Below are 12,874 nucleotides of genomic sequence, written 5' to 3' on the forward strand. Positions count from 1 at the left end.
AGGCTTCGCTTGAGCTGTGCGTTCTCTTCCTTTAGTGCGACCTCCCCCTTTGCAGCTCCCAGCTGAACTTTCTCTAAGGACAGTTGTATGGAAAGCAGGGCCTACGAACAAGAAAAAATAACAAGTTAAGTTTATCAAAAGGAACTAAGGGAAGTCCTCGCCAAGGTCAGCTTGTTTACCTTGCTTAAGTGCTGGACCGATGTGGACATTAGGTCCACGTCGCTAGAACCTATGAACTGCTCAAATGCTTCCGAGAGTTCGCACTCTAGCAAAGTATAGACTATCAACTGCAGGTACTCCGGCAGTTCCCCAGCGAGTCCAGCACTGGAGTTTCCTTCTTCGCACCTTCCATAGGGGTCGAGTCGCCCGTTAGTTCCTTACTCGACCTCTTCACGACATCTGGCTGCGACCTCCTGGGTTGATCGCCCTAGGATTCGGACTCTGACTCTTTGACCTGAATTTGCCTTCTCTTCTTCTTTGCTCATCTTCTGCAAACAAGGACCATGCAAGGTCGTGTTCGCAAAAAGTGCTACCCCGACCTATTTTCAATCGGTCGAAATCACCAAAATTTCCAGAAATCATCCAATCGCGGTATGACTTATAGTTTCCAAGGTTCGATTCTGGCTCTCTCAATGAACTCAATCGTGGGTATTACATCTGACAAAACATTGAAGGTAAAAGGGAACATCGGTGAAGAGAAGGTTATTGTATTGATTGATAATGGTGCTTTGCATAACTTTATTTCCTCTAAGTTGGTGCGCAAGCTAAGGGTGAAGGTTAATAAGGGAAGATCCTTTGGAGTAATGGTAGGTAATAGGGTTGTAGTTAAAGGGGAGAGTATTTATAAAGGAGTCCAGCTGGAGATCCAAGGAATTCAGATTCAGCAAGAGTACTTGCCGTTTGAACTTGGAGGGGCAGACGTAGTTCTTGAGGTGTCCTGGTTGAGTTCTCTAGGGGACATTTGGGCAACTGGAAGAAATTGACTATGGAGTTTGAGTCAGGTGGAAAACGGGTGTTGTTGCAAGGGGATCCATCTATGGTAAAGTTAGGGGTGTCTATAAAAACCATGCTTCGGATAGTGTAGCATACTGGCAGGGGATATCTGGTGGAATTATGTGCCATTGAGTGCAAACAGGAGCAACCCGAGAAGCCTTTAGAGCTAAGAGTAGTCAACTTGTTAGAGAGATTTTCCCACTTATTCGACCAACCCATGATCATGCCATTGTGCTCAAGGAAGGAGTTCAACCCCCTAATGCCGGACCCTACTGATACCCATTCTTTTAAAAAAATGAAATTGAGAAGCTGGTGGATGACATGTTAACAGCTGGAATTATACAACCTAGCAACAACCGATTTGCAAGTCCTGTTCTACTGGTTAAGAAGAAGGATGCGGCTGGAGATTTTGTGTAGATTATAGGTCCCTTAACAACCTCACAATTCCCAACAAGTTTCCAATCCCAACCATAGATGAGCTCCTAGATGAATTGGCTGGTGCAACCATCTTCTCGAAACTAGATTTGAAGTCTGGTTACCACCAAATTTGAGTTAAGGAGGAAGACATCCCAAAGACAGCCTTTAGGACCCATGAAGGCCACAAAGAATTTTTAGTGATGCCTTTCAGCTTAACTAATGCACCCTCCACCTTCCAAGCCCTTATGAACACCATATTCAAACCCGTCCTTTGGAAATTTGTCTTTGTCTTCTTTGACGATGTTCTAGTCTATAGCCCCAACATGTATACTCACCTAGTTCATCTCACCCATGCATTTGAGCTACTACACAACCATGAGTTAGTGCTTAACCAAAAAATCATCTTTTTGGGCAAGAGAAACTTGAGTACTTGGGCCATCTAGTGTCGACCAAAGGGGTAGAGGCAGATCCCTAGAAAATAGAAGCAATGATATCCTGGTCCATTTCGACTAATGTTAAGAGTTTGCACGGGTTCTTGGGACTTACAAGGTACTACCAGCGGTTTATGAAGGGATATGGCACCATTGTTTAGCCACTCACCCAACTCCTCAAAAAAGATTCCTTCACATGGAGTACAGCAGCCCAAAACTCGTTTGATCAACTGAAGATAGCCATGACAATAGTTTTGGTATTGACAGGCCCCAATTTTGATATTCCTTTCGAAATCCACACGGATGCTTCAAGTCAAGGACTTGGGGCTATCGTGATTCAATAATCCAGAACTGTAGCTTATCTTAGCAAAGCCTTCTCTCCTCAATCTAGACAAAAATCCGTTTATGAGAGAGAGCTAATGACGATTGTCTTCGCCATTCGCAAGTGGAGCCACTACTTGCTTGAAAGAAAATTCATAATCAAGATTGACCAACACAGTCTTCAGTTTCTTCTTGATTAGTTAATGAAGACGCTAAAGCAACATAAGAGGATATCCAAGCTTATGGGTTATACATTTGAGATTCACTATTATCCCAACAACACTAATCAGGTGGTTGACGCCTTATCGCATAGAGAAGAAGTGGGGACCATGAAAGCTCTCTCGGTGGTGCAATTTTCAGAATATAAAGACTTATCCGCTGAAGCCCAGCAAGATCCCAAGCTTTAGAAGATAATTCAGGACCTGGTTTTTGGCTTAACTAGCCGACCACACTACTAGTTGCGTAGGGGCTATTTGCTGTATAAAGGCAGGTTGGTGCTTCCGAAATCTTCTCGTTTCATTCCTAAGTTGCTCCATGAGTTCCACTCTAGGCTCGGTGGTGGCCATTCCGGGATCTTTCAGACATTCAAGAAAGTGATTGCCATTGTTTTTTTGGGAGGGCATCAAGAGGGATGTCCAAGACTTTGTGAAATCTTGCATGATTTGTCAAACCAACAAACATTCAGCGTTGAAACCAGCATGTCTCCTACAACCCTTACCTATCCCTAACCAGGTTTTTGAGGACTTATCAATGGATTTCATGGCGGCTTACCTCGAGCTAAGGGCTATGACACCATCCTTGTGGTTGTGGATCGCTTAACTAAGTATAGCCACTTCATTTTACTATCCCATCCCTTTAATGCCAAGGAAGTGGCTGACATATTTGTGAAAGAGGTAGTCAAACTCCACGGGTTTCCCCAATCCATTGTTTCTGACAGAGATAGAGTGTTTATGAGCCAATTTTGGTAAGAGTTGTTCAAGGCAGCGGGCACCACTCTGAAATTCAGTTATCTAATATCTCACTAGGCAAGTATTCACTAAGTATCTTATAGAGAGAATCTAGAGAATTGCTAGCTTATAAAAAAGTGTTCGTCTAAATTTTTTATCCTTAATCCAGTTATAATATACTCTTACACAATGACTATTTCTCATATATATCAATCCACATTAAAATTCTTCACTAAGACAGTGTGTGTAATCCTTTTGCTAGCTTGAAGTCTCCTGACCACTACAATCTAATACCTGCAAAATAAAGAAAGCAACAGGGTGAGCTATAAATGCTTAGTAAGTAAACCAAATCTAACTATGCTCTTACTCTGCTATCCCCATTTTCACTGTATTGTTTCTAAATTTCTGCTTGCTTTCTCTTTTTATTCTCAGGCGTACTACTTAGCAGTCTTCTATTTTCCTCAAATCTTTCTAAATCCTTCTAGTGCTGTGCTATTTTTTATCATTTTATTTCTTTTCTCTACTAGATTATAACTTTTTGTTTCTTTCTCTACTCAACAAATCGCTAAGTTTCCTTGCTATTTGTCATGTTTCTATTTTTTGTTATTTTCTAGCATGTATCTAATTTTTGTCCTTTTCTTGTATATCTCTAATTTCTTTTCTATTCTCATAGGCATCTATTTTCTTTTATTCTCTATTCTCATGGGCATCTATTTTCTTTTCTTCTCTATTCTCATGAACTTCTATTTTCTTTTCTTCTCTATTCTCATGGGCATCTATTTTCTTTTCTTCTCTATTCTCATGAGCTTCTATTTTCTTTTCTTCTCTATTCTCATGGGCATCTATTTTCTTTTCTTCTCTATTCTCATGAGCTTCTATTTTCTTTTCTTCTCTATTCTCATGGGCATCTGTTTTCTTTTCTTCTCTATTCTCATGAGTTTCTATTTTATTTTCTTGACTAGTCAGACATGCAATAATAAAATAAACTGTTTAATCTATGCATAAATGCATAAGATGCAATGCACATAAAATGTCTGATGCATATGCAAATGATCATGTTTGTATTCTTTCTGAAAATTCTTTTCTAATTCTTTTCCTTTCTTTCTGAAAGTCTTTCTATTTTCTATTTCTTATTCTATTTTTCTTTCTTTCTGAAATTCTTTCTGTATTCTGTTCTGGTTTACCGATCGGACTAGGCTGAGACATGGATTTAGAACCTTGGCCGTGTGAGCGTATTCTAAAATTCTTTCTGGGTATAGTCCTCATCCACATGCACTTCTAGCGGACTGTATAATTCTATTTTCTATTATGAGGCCGCTCATTGACGGCGGTGTGCATGTGGGAAACTTTTGCATCTCTGTTGCCACTAGCTAACGCAGAAAATGCTCACAGGTTCCCCATCACAACAGCCCTCTGAAAACATGATCTATAAATTTGCAAAATAACTAGCTAGACACTTCCAATAATTATAAAATTTCTAAAATATATGCTATGCTATGTCATGCATTTATATGCTGTCTATGCATGATCCCAAAATACGTGTTTGACTTTGGCATGTATTTTATTAATTCTAAGGCTTTTATTTCTATACTTTTTTGGAAAGCCCAAAGTTCTATTCTACTAACATGCTTAAATTAAACATTTTCTATTTTATTCTTGATTTCTGAATTCTATACATCATGTGTACGTACGCGATTCTATAATTTCTACATAATTATGTAATTCTTCAATTCTATCATACTATGTAAAATGTACACGTACACAAGTACATTAACTCTCACAAATTCTACTCTCTAATATTTTTTAATGTAACAAACATGCCTTGTACAACTTTCTAAATACAAATCTTAATGCCATAAATTTTTATTCTCTTAACATGACCATCAACATTGTTATATATGCCCTTCTTTCTTCTTTTCTTTTGGCTACATTCTATACATTAATCTATATTGCCATATTAATCATTGTAAATCCAATCTAACATATGACACAACATATATACTTTGGCTAAATTCTATTTTCTTTCTAACATTCTTAACTAAAACTTTTGGCCAATACAACATATCTCAAGATCTTCTAGCACAATTCTATAGCTTGTAATATATAATAAGGCATGAAAATTATACTCATACCAATCAATTTCTAAAATGGTTATGTATTTAATACATAAACTAAACTTCTATTTCTTTGATGTTTCTTTGATATTTATACTTGGGAAAGCTTTTCTATTCTTTATACAATAAAATCACTTATTACATATTATTTATAACTAATCCCAAAACAAGAAACAACAATATACTCATTTGGCCAAGCCATTCTTTGAATGATCTTTCTAATTTCAAACATACAAGCTTGACAATTTATGGTGGCATATTGTAATGTTATAATATAAGCACCCATCTTTTACTATCATCAAATACTACACTGTTGTAACAATTTAATATGCAATTCTTGCCATCATTTTTCTAAAGTCATAAGTTTCAAAACTCATAATTCAATGACTAAATACAATATGTCACTCAAACTAATGCTAAAAGTTCAAGCAACTTGAACCATGCACTAAAAACCATTCCTTTCATTGAACTAACATAACCAAGTGTTATTCTAAATTTTGGCATAACAAAATGCACTCTTGAATATTAAAACTTACACTTGGTTAAGCCTAACATAACCTTTCAACTCCAATTCTTTCCTTTCTCAAACATTTTCTTCAACAAGATTTAACAAACTCATGCATGCATTTCTCTTTGAATTTTCATCAAACAATTCACATGCATATGCAAATACTTGGTTGGCCATACTTCCACATATCTCCAAATCCACCAAAATTGGAGCAAAAACTCACCAAACTTAACTTCAATTCTGGCTGAATTCAACACTTCCAAATTCCAACATCAACACTTCAAAATTTCATCCAAAATTCAACCAAAACATCACATTTACATAACTACTCATCTTGGCTAAACTTTTACACATTATTCTCCATCAAACAAGCATCTAAACAACCAATACTTCTTATTATACATCATACACAAACACTTAAGAATCAACTTACACGTATACTACTCAAAGTAAAGCTTAGATTGGGTTTACTTACCTTGAATTTGCACAACACTAATTATTCAACCTTCCTTTGCTAAAATTCTCTTCTTGTTGGACCTAAATCATGGAAAAACATAAGAATTCAAAACTTTAAAACTTAAATACACACTTTTGTGCTAGAATCTTACCTTTAGATACTTTAGGATTGAAATCTACAAAAATTTAAGCTAAACCCTATGAATTCTCTTTGAAATTTGATGAAGAAGCTTGAGAGAAAATGGATGAGAGGTGGCGTGCCCAAGGGTGAGTGAAAAGACCATTATACCCTTATTCTTTAATTTCTTTCTATTACTTTACAAACACGTATTTATCTCGGTATCACATCACGTGTATTATCCATAACCTTTCTACCACTTTATTCTCATGGCTAGCACACTTAATAAATTATATTTATCATACTCACTTTTCACTTGAACACGTGATTCTATGTGAAATGACCATTTTGCCCCTATCGAAACTTTTATGGAATTTCACTATAAAACTAGTTAAATATATTCACTATGACTATAGAATAATCCCTACCATATTTTTTAATGTGGGTATTACAAGTTCGGCATATCACCCTCAAACTGATGGCCAAACTGAGGTCGTCAACCGTTGTATCGAGACTTACCTCCGCTGTTTCTGTAGCTCACAACCACGACAGTGGCCGAGATGGCTCCCGTGGGCAGAATTTTGGTTTAACACCATTTACCATAACTCCAGGAGGATGACTCCCTTCCTAGCTCTCTACAAGAGGGATCCTCCCACCCTTCTAAAATTCACCGATAGCCCCTCCCCGGTGGAAGATGTTAACAGGCAGTTGATGGAAAGAAACGCCATCCTTAAGGAACTCAATGAGAACTTGCAACTTGCTCAAGGGCACATGAAGGCGAATGTCGATGCCCATCGCCGTGATCTCAATTTCCAAGTTAGTGATTCTGTCGACCTTAAGCTCCAACCTTATAAATTTAAATCACTGGCCACCAAACTCAATGAGAAGCTCAGCCCCTGCTTCTATGGCCCCTTTGTGATACTTGAGAGGATTGGTCCTGTCGCATATAAGTTGAACCTACCTGTCACAGCTCGTATCCACCCTGTTTTCCATGTCTCATAGCTTAAAAAGAGTCTCCATAGTTCGGTACCCACTCAGCCTCTACCTCCCTTCCTCACAGAGGACTTGGAGCTCCTAGTTCAACCTGAAGCTGTCCTCTCTTCTCGCACTCTTTTGGATGGGTCTAAGGAAGTCTTAATTAAGTGGCAGGATCTGCCACTTTTTGAAGCCACCTGGAATCCTATGCAGTCATTGATCAGCAGTTTCTGCACTTCCACCTTAGGCCACCCATTATTAAGAATTATCACAGGCAAGGCAGAGGGACGTTGGGTGTGAATAAAGGGAAGGGGAGTTAGTTAAGGGGACTGTATACGTGTCCTTAGTTGATTGGGGCTTTATTGAGAATCAATGGGAATATAAGGGAAGAGTCTTAAGACGTGAGTATGGTTCGTTTGTTAAGGGAATAATACTGGGAGGTCTCTAGCTCCTCGAAGTGCTAGAATTCTGTTATGCATTTATCAGTCACTCTTTTCTATATTTCAGTTTATGTACTTCTCTGATAATTCAGTATATGTACTTCATTGATTATCAATATAATTCTCTGGAATATTTCATGTCTGTGGTGTGCGTGTGTTGGTTGCCAAACAGTGAGTTGAGAGGGGTCTGTATCACAATCTTCGTAAAATTGTCACTAAAGAATTAAGCCAAAGACATGAATCTACTAAGAACTGGATGATATTACCTTCTCGCAATTCTTAATAAACACAGTTGACAATGTAGCGTGGCACGAAAAAAAATTCTACTTCAAGAATTCTAGCATTAACTATGAAAACCATCAAGCACAAACAAACATCAGTAACTTATACTTTTCTTAAGAATTTATATTTACTTGTAGCGGATCATCGGAGAAGGAGCGAAGCAAATTAAAGCCTTTTTATGATTTTAGAAAACAGTTAACCTCCCAAGTTTGAGGTTTAATTTTCCATCTTCTATAGCTTTTAGTGCAAACAATCCGAGAGTGACTGCAAATTTTCCTCCATAAGACTCTGCCACAATGTACAGAGGACTTTTGAAGTTTCTCATTTTCATTAAAAAGCTCCTCCAACAATGCAGTTAAATCAGTTGCGGCCTCAACATTAGTTTTCACAAACAATTTTGAATCTGAATCCTCCACATAACTGTATTCCGTTCCCATGGGATTATCCTGAATCACACCAAAACAACATTTTAAATAAATTCTTTTTGCAAAATTTAATCCTCCTTTACTCCAAATTAAACAGAGTTTTAGTCATGGCCAACTCACCACAGACAGGAGATCAGCTTTTCTCAACCATGTCGAATTCCTGCTCTTCAAATAATTGTCCAATGGTCCAACCTCCTCAAAATTCCCAATCCCAACGCCTGAAGCACCCTGTACAAATGAATTATATAAGAAACAAAGAATATTCAGATATTGTTATAGAATGAAAAGAATCCAAAACTTTATTGCCTAAACAACAACTGAACTTTCTTTTTCTGCTGTTCTCAAATCTCAAACTAAGTAATTCTAATTTCACACTTCATCTTCTAAACAATACTCACAGGTCCACCTTGCAACCAGAGAATGATTAGCCATGGCTTAGAGGGATTTTCAACCCTATATGGACTTCTGCATAGCCACCAAAACATGTGTGCTTCTGCGCAACAAAAGTCATTTTTCATTTCAGTTTTGGTTTCAGAAATCAATCATTTAACAATTTCTATTGGCAAAGAAACATGAAATGAATGAAAAACACATAATTATTGTGAAAATAGATTGGCATACTTGGTCTGCTTCAACATATCCCCACTCTTCTGATCCATCCTGGGTTCTTCTCAAAGCTCTGGCATTTCCTCCATGAAAGAGAAGAGAGAAAAAGAGGAGGAACACAACAGAAAACCCAAAAAAAATAATTCAAAAATACCAAAATCCACCGTAGCATTCACAAAATAACATTGAACATAAGAAATAATCAGTAAATACACTTTACAACATACCCATGCCGATCTCTAGCCTTCCCTCCTCCATATCATTACTGTTTTTTCTCCATTCCCATTTCCAAGCTGTCAAAGAATTAAAAAAAAAAAAAAAAAAAAACCAACAAAATCATCATAACCGCTAACAAAAAATGCAGCATTACAATTTAGGCCAACATATTCATTAAACAGCTTACAAATTCCAACCATTGCTCTATTAAACAGCTTAATTTAATAAAACTACAGAATTAACCCAAACATGACTCTAATCAGAGGATTCAAACTCAAAAAGCAAAAACATTTCCGCTCCGAGATAGCTGAGAAAACATTTCGATCGACTCTTATTACAATTGTCTCAACTAAAATAAACTACAAAAACTGATGATAATTCATTAAAAGCAATCCTAAAAATTAAACTTCCAGTTCTTTTTCCAATCCTCCAGCGGTTTCTCAGCAACCAAGCACCACTCAAACTCAAGAATTCAAAATTAAGAAAATAGAGACAAAAAATAAATAGAAGTAAGGGTAAACTAAGAGTCGATCAGTTGAAGGATATAACGAACTTACTGTAGACGTAAAAATCTACCTGTACGAAAAAGGGGGTCTGATCCCGCAAGGTCAAGGCCACTAGCGATCTGCTGCACCTGCACACGTAGAGAAACACACGCGTGAAGCGAACGGGAAACACCGGGGTGGTGTTTGCCGTAGGCACTCCGACGCTCAAGTCAGTAAGGCTGAAAGGGGCTAATTTAGTGAGGGCTAAGGAATAAGGGATTACCGGAAGTCTAGTCGGGGACTGTGACTACGGCGAATTGGGGAAACTCTTGAGTGAAGAGTCTCGGGTGTGAGGGTGTAATGTCGATCTCCCGTGTGAGAGGGCTGGCCTCTGTTTATATAGTGATCGTCTGGTCTCCCAATCTTGGTAGAAGTAGGAGTCCTAGTACGACTCTGATGCAAACCCTAGAAGAATTAGGGTTGTGGTAAGCTGTCTTACCAGTGTCCGTATAGGAAGGTGATTCTGATTAGGAGAGTAACTCCGAGTAGGAAAGTGATCAGGAATAGGAAGGTATTCTGAGGGGGTTGTGGGCTTTGGATTTGTCCATGGACCTAGGACATGGGCCAGGTTTGAGAGGCTTGTGCCCGCTCAGTTTGGGCCGGTTTGTTCCTCATGTTGAAGAGAACTACGGCTTGGGCCTTTGCAGGACTGGGCTTGGTCCTTCTTCACTAATGGTCCTTTTTCCCTATTTGGGCCAAGGACGATTTTTGGCCCTAACACTTACGTATAGATTCAACAACAGTTGGTGATTAGTTAAATCAAATGAAATGAAATTATACACAGAATTAATAAAATTAAATAAGAATTTGAGGAATGGATCTAAAAGGGCGTACCTTTTTGTATGCCGACTCCCTGTCTCTATCTTTTTCGCGGCAGAGATTTCGGCAGCGACGACGACGGTAGGATGAAGATGACGTGTCAGAGGATGACGAAACTGAGGAGTACGAAGACACAGATGGTGAAGCTGAGAAAAAAAAGCAAAGAGAAATTGAGAAAACTTATGGCTCTCTGATTCAGTATGTCTGGTTCTTCTTGAAATGGGGCAAAGGCTCCTCTAATGCTTTGCGAACAAAGAAGAAATGAAATTTTGGAGACCGGAAGAGTTTTAATTTACGCGAATACGGAGAGGAGAGGCGGTGTTCGTTGATGAGTGGCGGTGGTACCGAGCATGGTTATTAGCCTACGATACCTGATACGTATTATACGATACGATTCGATACAGATCGCCAACGATACGTATCAGAGAGTGTATCCTAAATCATTCGATACGTTAATATATATCTTACAATACGATACGTATCCGTTCATATCCTTAAAAATATCGATATAAATTGATACGATTTTATTAATTTGGGTTAAATATCCAAAAAACATTCGGGTCAAAACCGGGTCACCCAATCCGATTCACTAAAACCTATCCAAATTTACTTATTTTGCATAGAGAAAGTGAAGAGGAATATGTATTGTCCATTTTACATGATAATAATAATATAAGTGGAGATATAGATATAGACATTGATCTTGGAATTTTGTGATTAATTTTAATTATATAATACCGTAATTTAAAGTTAATAATACCACAAAATTCTTTAATTAATCTTGGAAATTATATTAATTTTTTGAAAATTTTGATTATTTTATTAATTTTTTTTGAAAAAGACGTATCTTACGATACGATACGATACACGATACACAATTCAAAAAATTAGGTTTTTGATACATAATACGATACATGATTTGATAACCATGGTACCGAGTGATGTTGAATGAAATTAAAGAGGTATACATTTCACCTATGTAATTATTAATAGCCATCTTCACCATAATGCATTTGTATACTTTATTATTAAATCACGTAAATGTTTAAACTTATGAATGTTAGTGTGCTGCACTTATATAATTATTATTATAATATGATCAGTTAAATCCATTGAGTGAGTTTAATCTTACAGATGTGATAGAGAATAATGTAATGATATGAATTTTGGAATAGTATATTAATATCGCGGTAATCTTAATCAAGAAACGATTGGATTAATATGAATGTTTGGAATAACAACGTAGTGCATTAATATCTCATTAAATTGGAATAACAACGTAGTCATTAATATCTCATTAAATAACTCATCTAACGTGACAAGAGAGAATAATTCTAAAACTCCAAAATAAAACAATTTTAGAACTAAAAAAAAGGTGTCATATGTATTTTTACCTTTAGATTTGGAATGCCAATATAGCAATTAATATCTCTCCACGTCATTATCAATAAAATTGAATTATATAATAACCACAAATCCTATCTGTTAAAATGAAACAATTTTATGAGTTTCAAAATGTGTGACCTATCTATCAATCTTCATGGGTATTCAGCTTTATATATATATATATATTTTTTTTATTTTTTTATTGACCCTTATATATAATAAAAATATTCTTAAATCATTAAAAATTATTTTTATTATTAGTTAGAAAATTTTTATCAAATTGTTTTATACCATTTATTTTTATACCTAAAATTTAATTACAGAAAAAAATTTGTTATTTTGTGGATCCAAATCCTAAATTTTAAAATATTAAATAACTTATTATTATTTTTATTTATGTATGTAAAAACTCAATTTCAGAAGTTAATCGTAGAACTTGAATTTTATTTGAGTAATGTTATGTATTAATTTGTATATCGAATAACGTGATAAATTTCTAATAATTAATTATATTAATTTAAAATTAATCAACGGTCTGAATTTTATCAAGTCATTTGATCATAAATTCGATATACTACTATCGTTATTGCAATTCAGAGGAGCATGTCGTGCAATGTCTCTCCTATTTCAAGATCTCTCGCCAATTTTTTCAAAATTTCAAATCTTTCTTCAATTTCCTTCTATGTATTCACATTACAGATTTTGATGCATTAGATTCAGTGATGGGGCGCCATTCAGCTGCAGCAGGCGGCGGAGGAGCTAAGGCCACGTCACCAGCTCGATGGTTTTGCTATTTTTTATGGTGATTTTAGGGTTTGCTTTAATCGCTGATTTCTTCTGGGCTTCTTCTTCACGTTTCACTTCTTCTTACTTCA

At 36.5% G+C, this 12,874-nt stretch overlaps 1 protein-coding gene across 1 annotated transcript; it reads right to left on the minus strand.

Annotated features, from left to right (window-relative positions):
* Positions 1–7,937: 7,937 nt before the first annotated feature.
* Positions 7,938–10,926, minus strand: LOC116132649 (serine carboxypeptidase-like 51). Its single transcript, XM_031418319.1, has 6 exons — positions 10,629–10,926; positions 9,261–9,326; positions 9,049–9,106; positions 8,826–8,920; positions 8,548–8,655; positions 7,938–8,448 (listed from the first exon to the last, which is right to left on the minus strand). Exons 4-6 carry the CDS (start codon positions 8,910–8,912, stop codon positions 8,179–8,181), a joined length of 465 nt encoding a protein of 154 aa, XP_031274179.1. The 5' UTR covers positions 8,913–8,920; positions 9,049–9,106; positions 9,261–9,326; positions 10,629–10,926; the 3' UTR covers positions 7,938–8,178.
* Between the last annotated feature and the right edge of the window lie 1,948 nt (positions 10,927–12,874).

The sequence above is a fragment of the Pistacia vera genome, unplaced genomic scaffold (assembly GCF_008641045.1).
Source record: "Pistacia vera cultivar Batoury unplaced genomic scaffold, PisVer_v2 Contig258, whole genome shotgun sequence".
Lineage (NCBI taxonomy): Eukaryota > Viridiplantae > Streptophyta > Magnoliopsida > Sapindales > Anacardiaceae > Pistacia > Pistacia vera.

Coding starts and splice junctions, on each gene's coding strand:
- LOC116132649 (XM_031418319.1), bottom strand. CDS start 8,912: ATGTTTTGGTGGCTATGCAGAAGTCCATATAGGGTTGAAAATCCCTCT. Junction 8,656..8,825: donor TCTGGTTGCAAGGTGGACCT/GTGAGTATTGTT, acceptor TCATTTGTACAG/GGTGCTTCAGGCGTTGGGAT. Junction 8,449..8,547: donor AAGCTGATCTCCTGTCTGTG/GTGAGTTGGCCA, acceptor GGTGTGATTCAG/GATAATCCCATGGGAACGGA.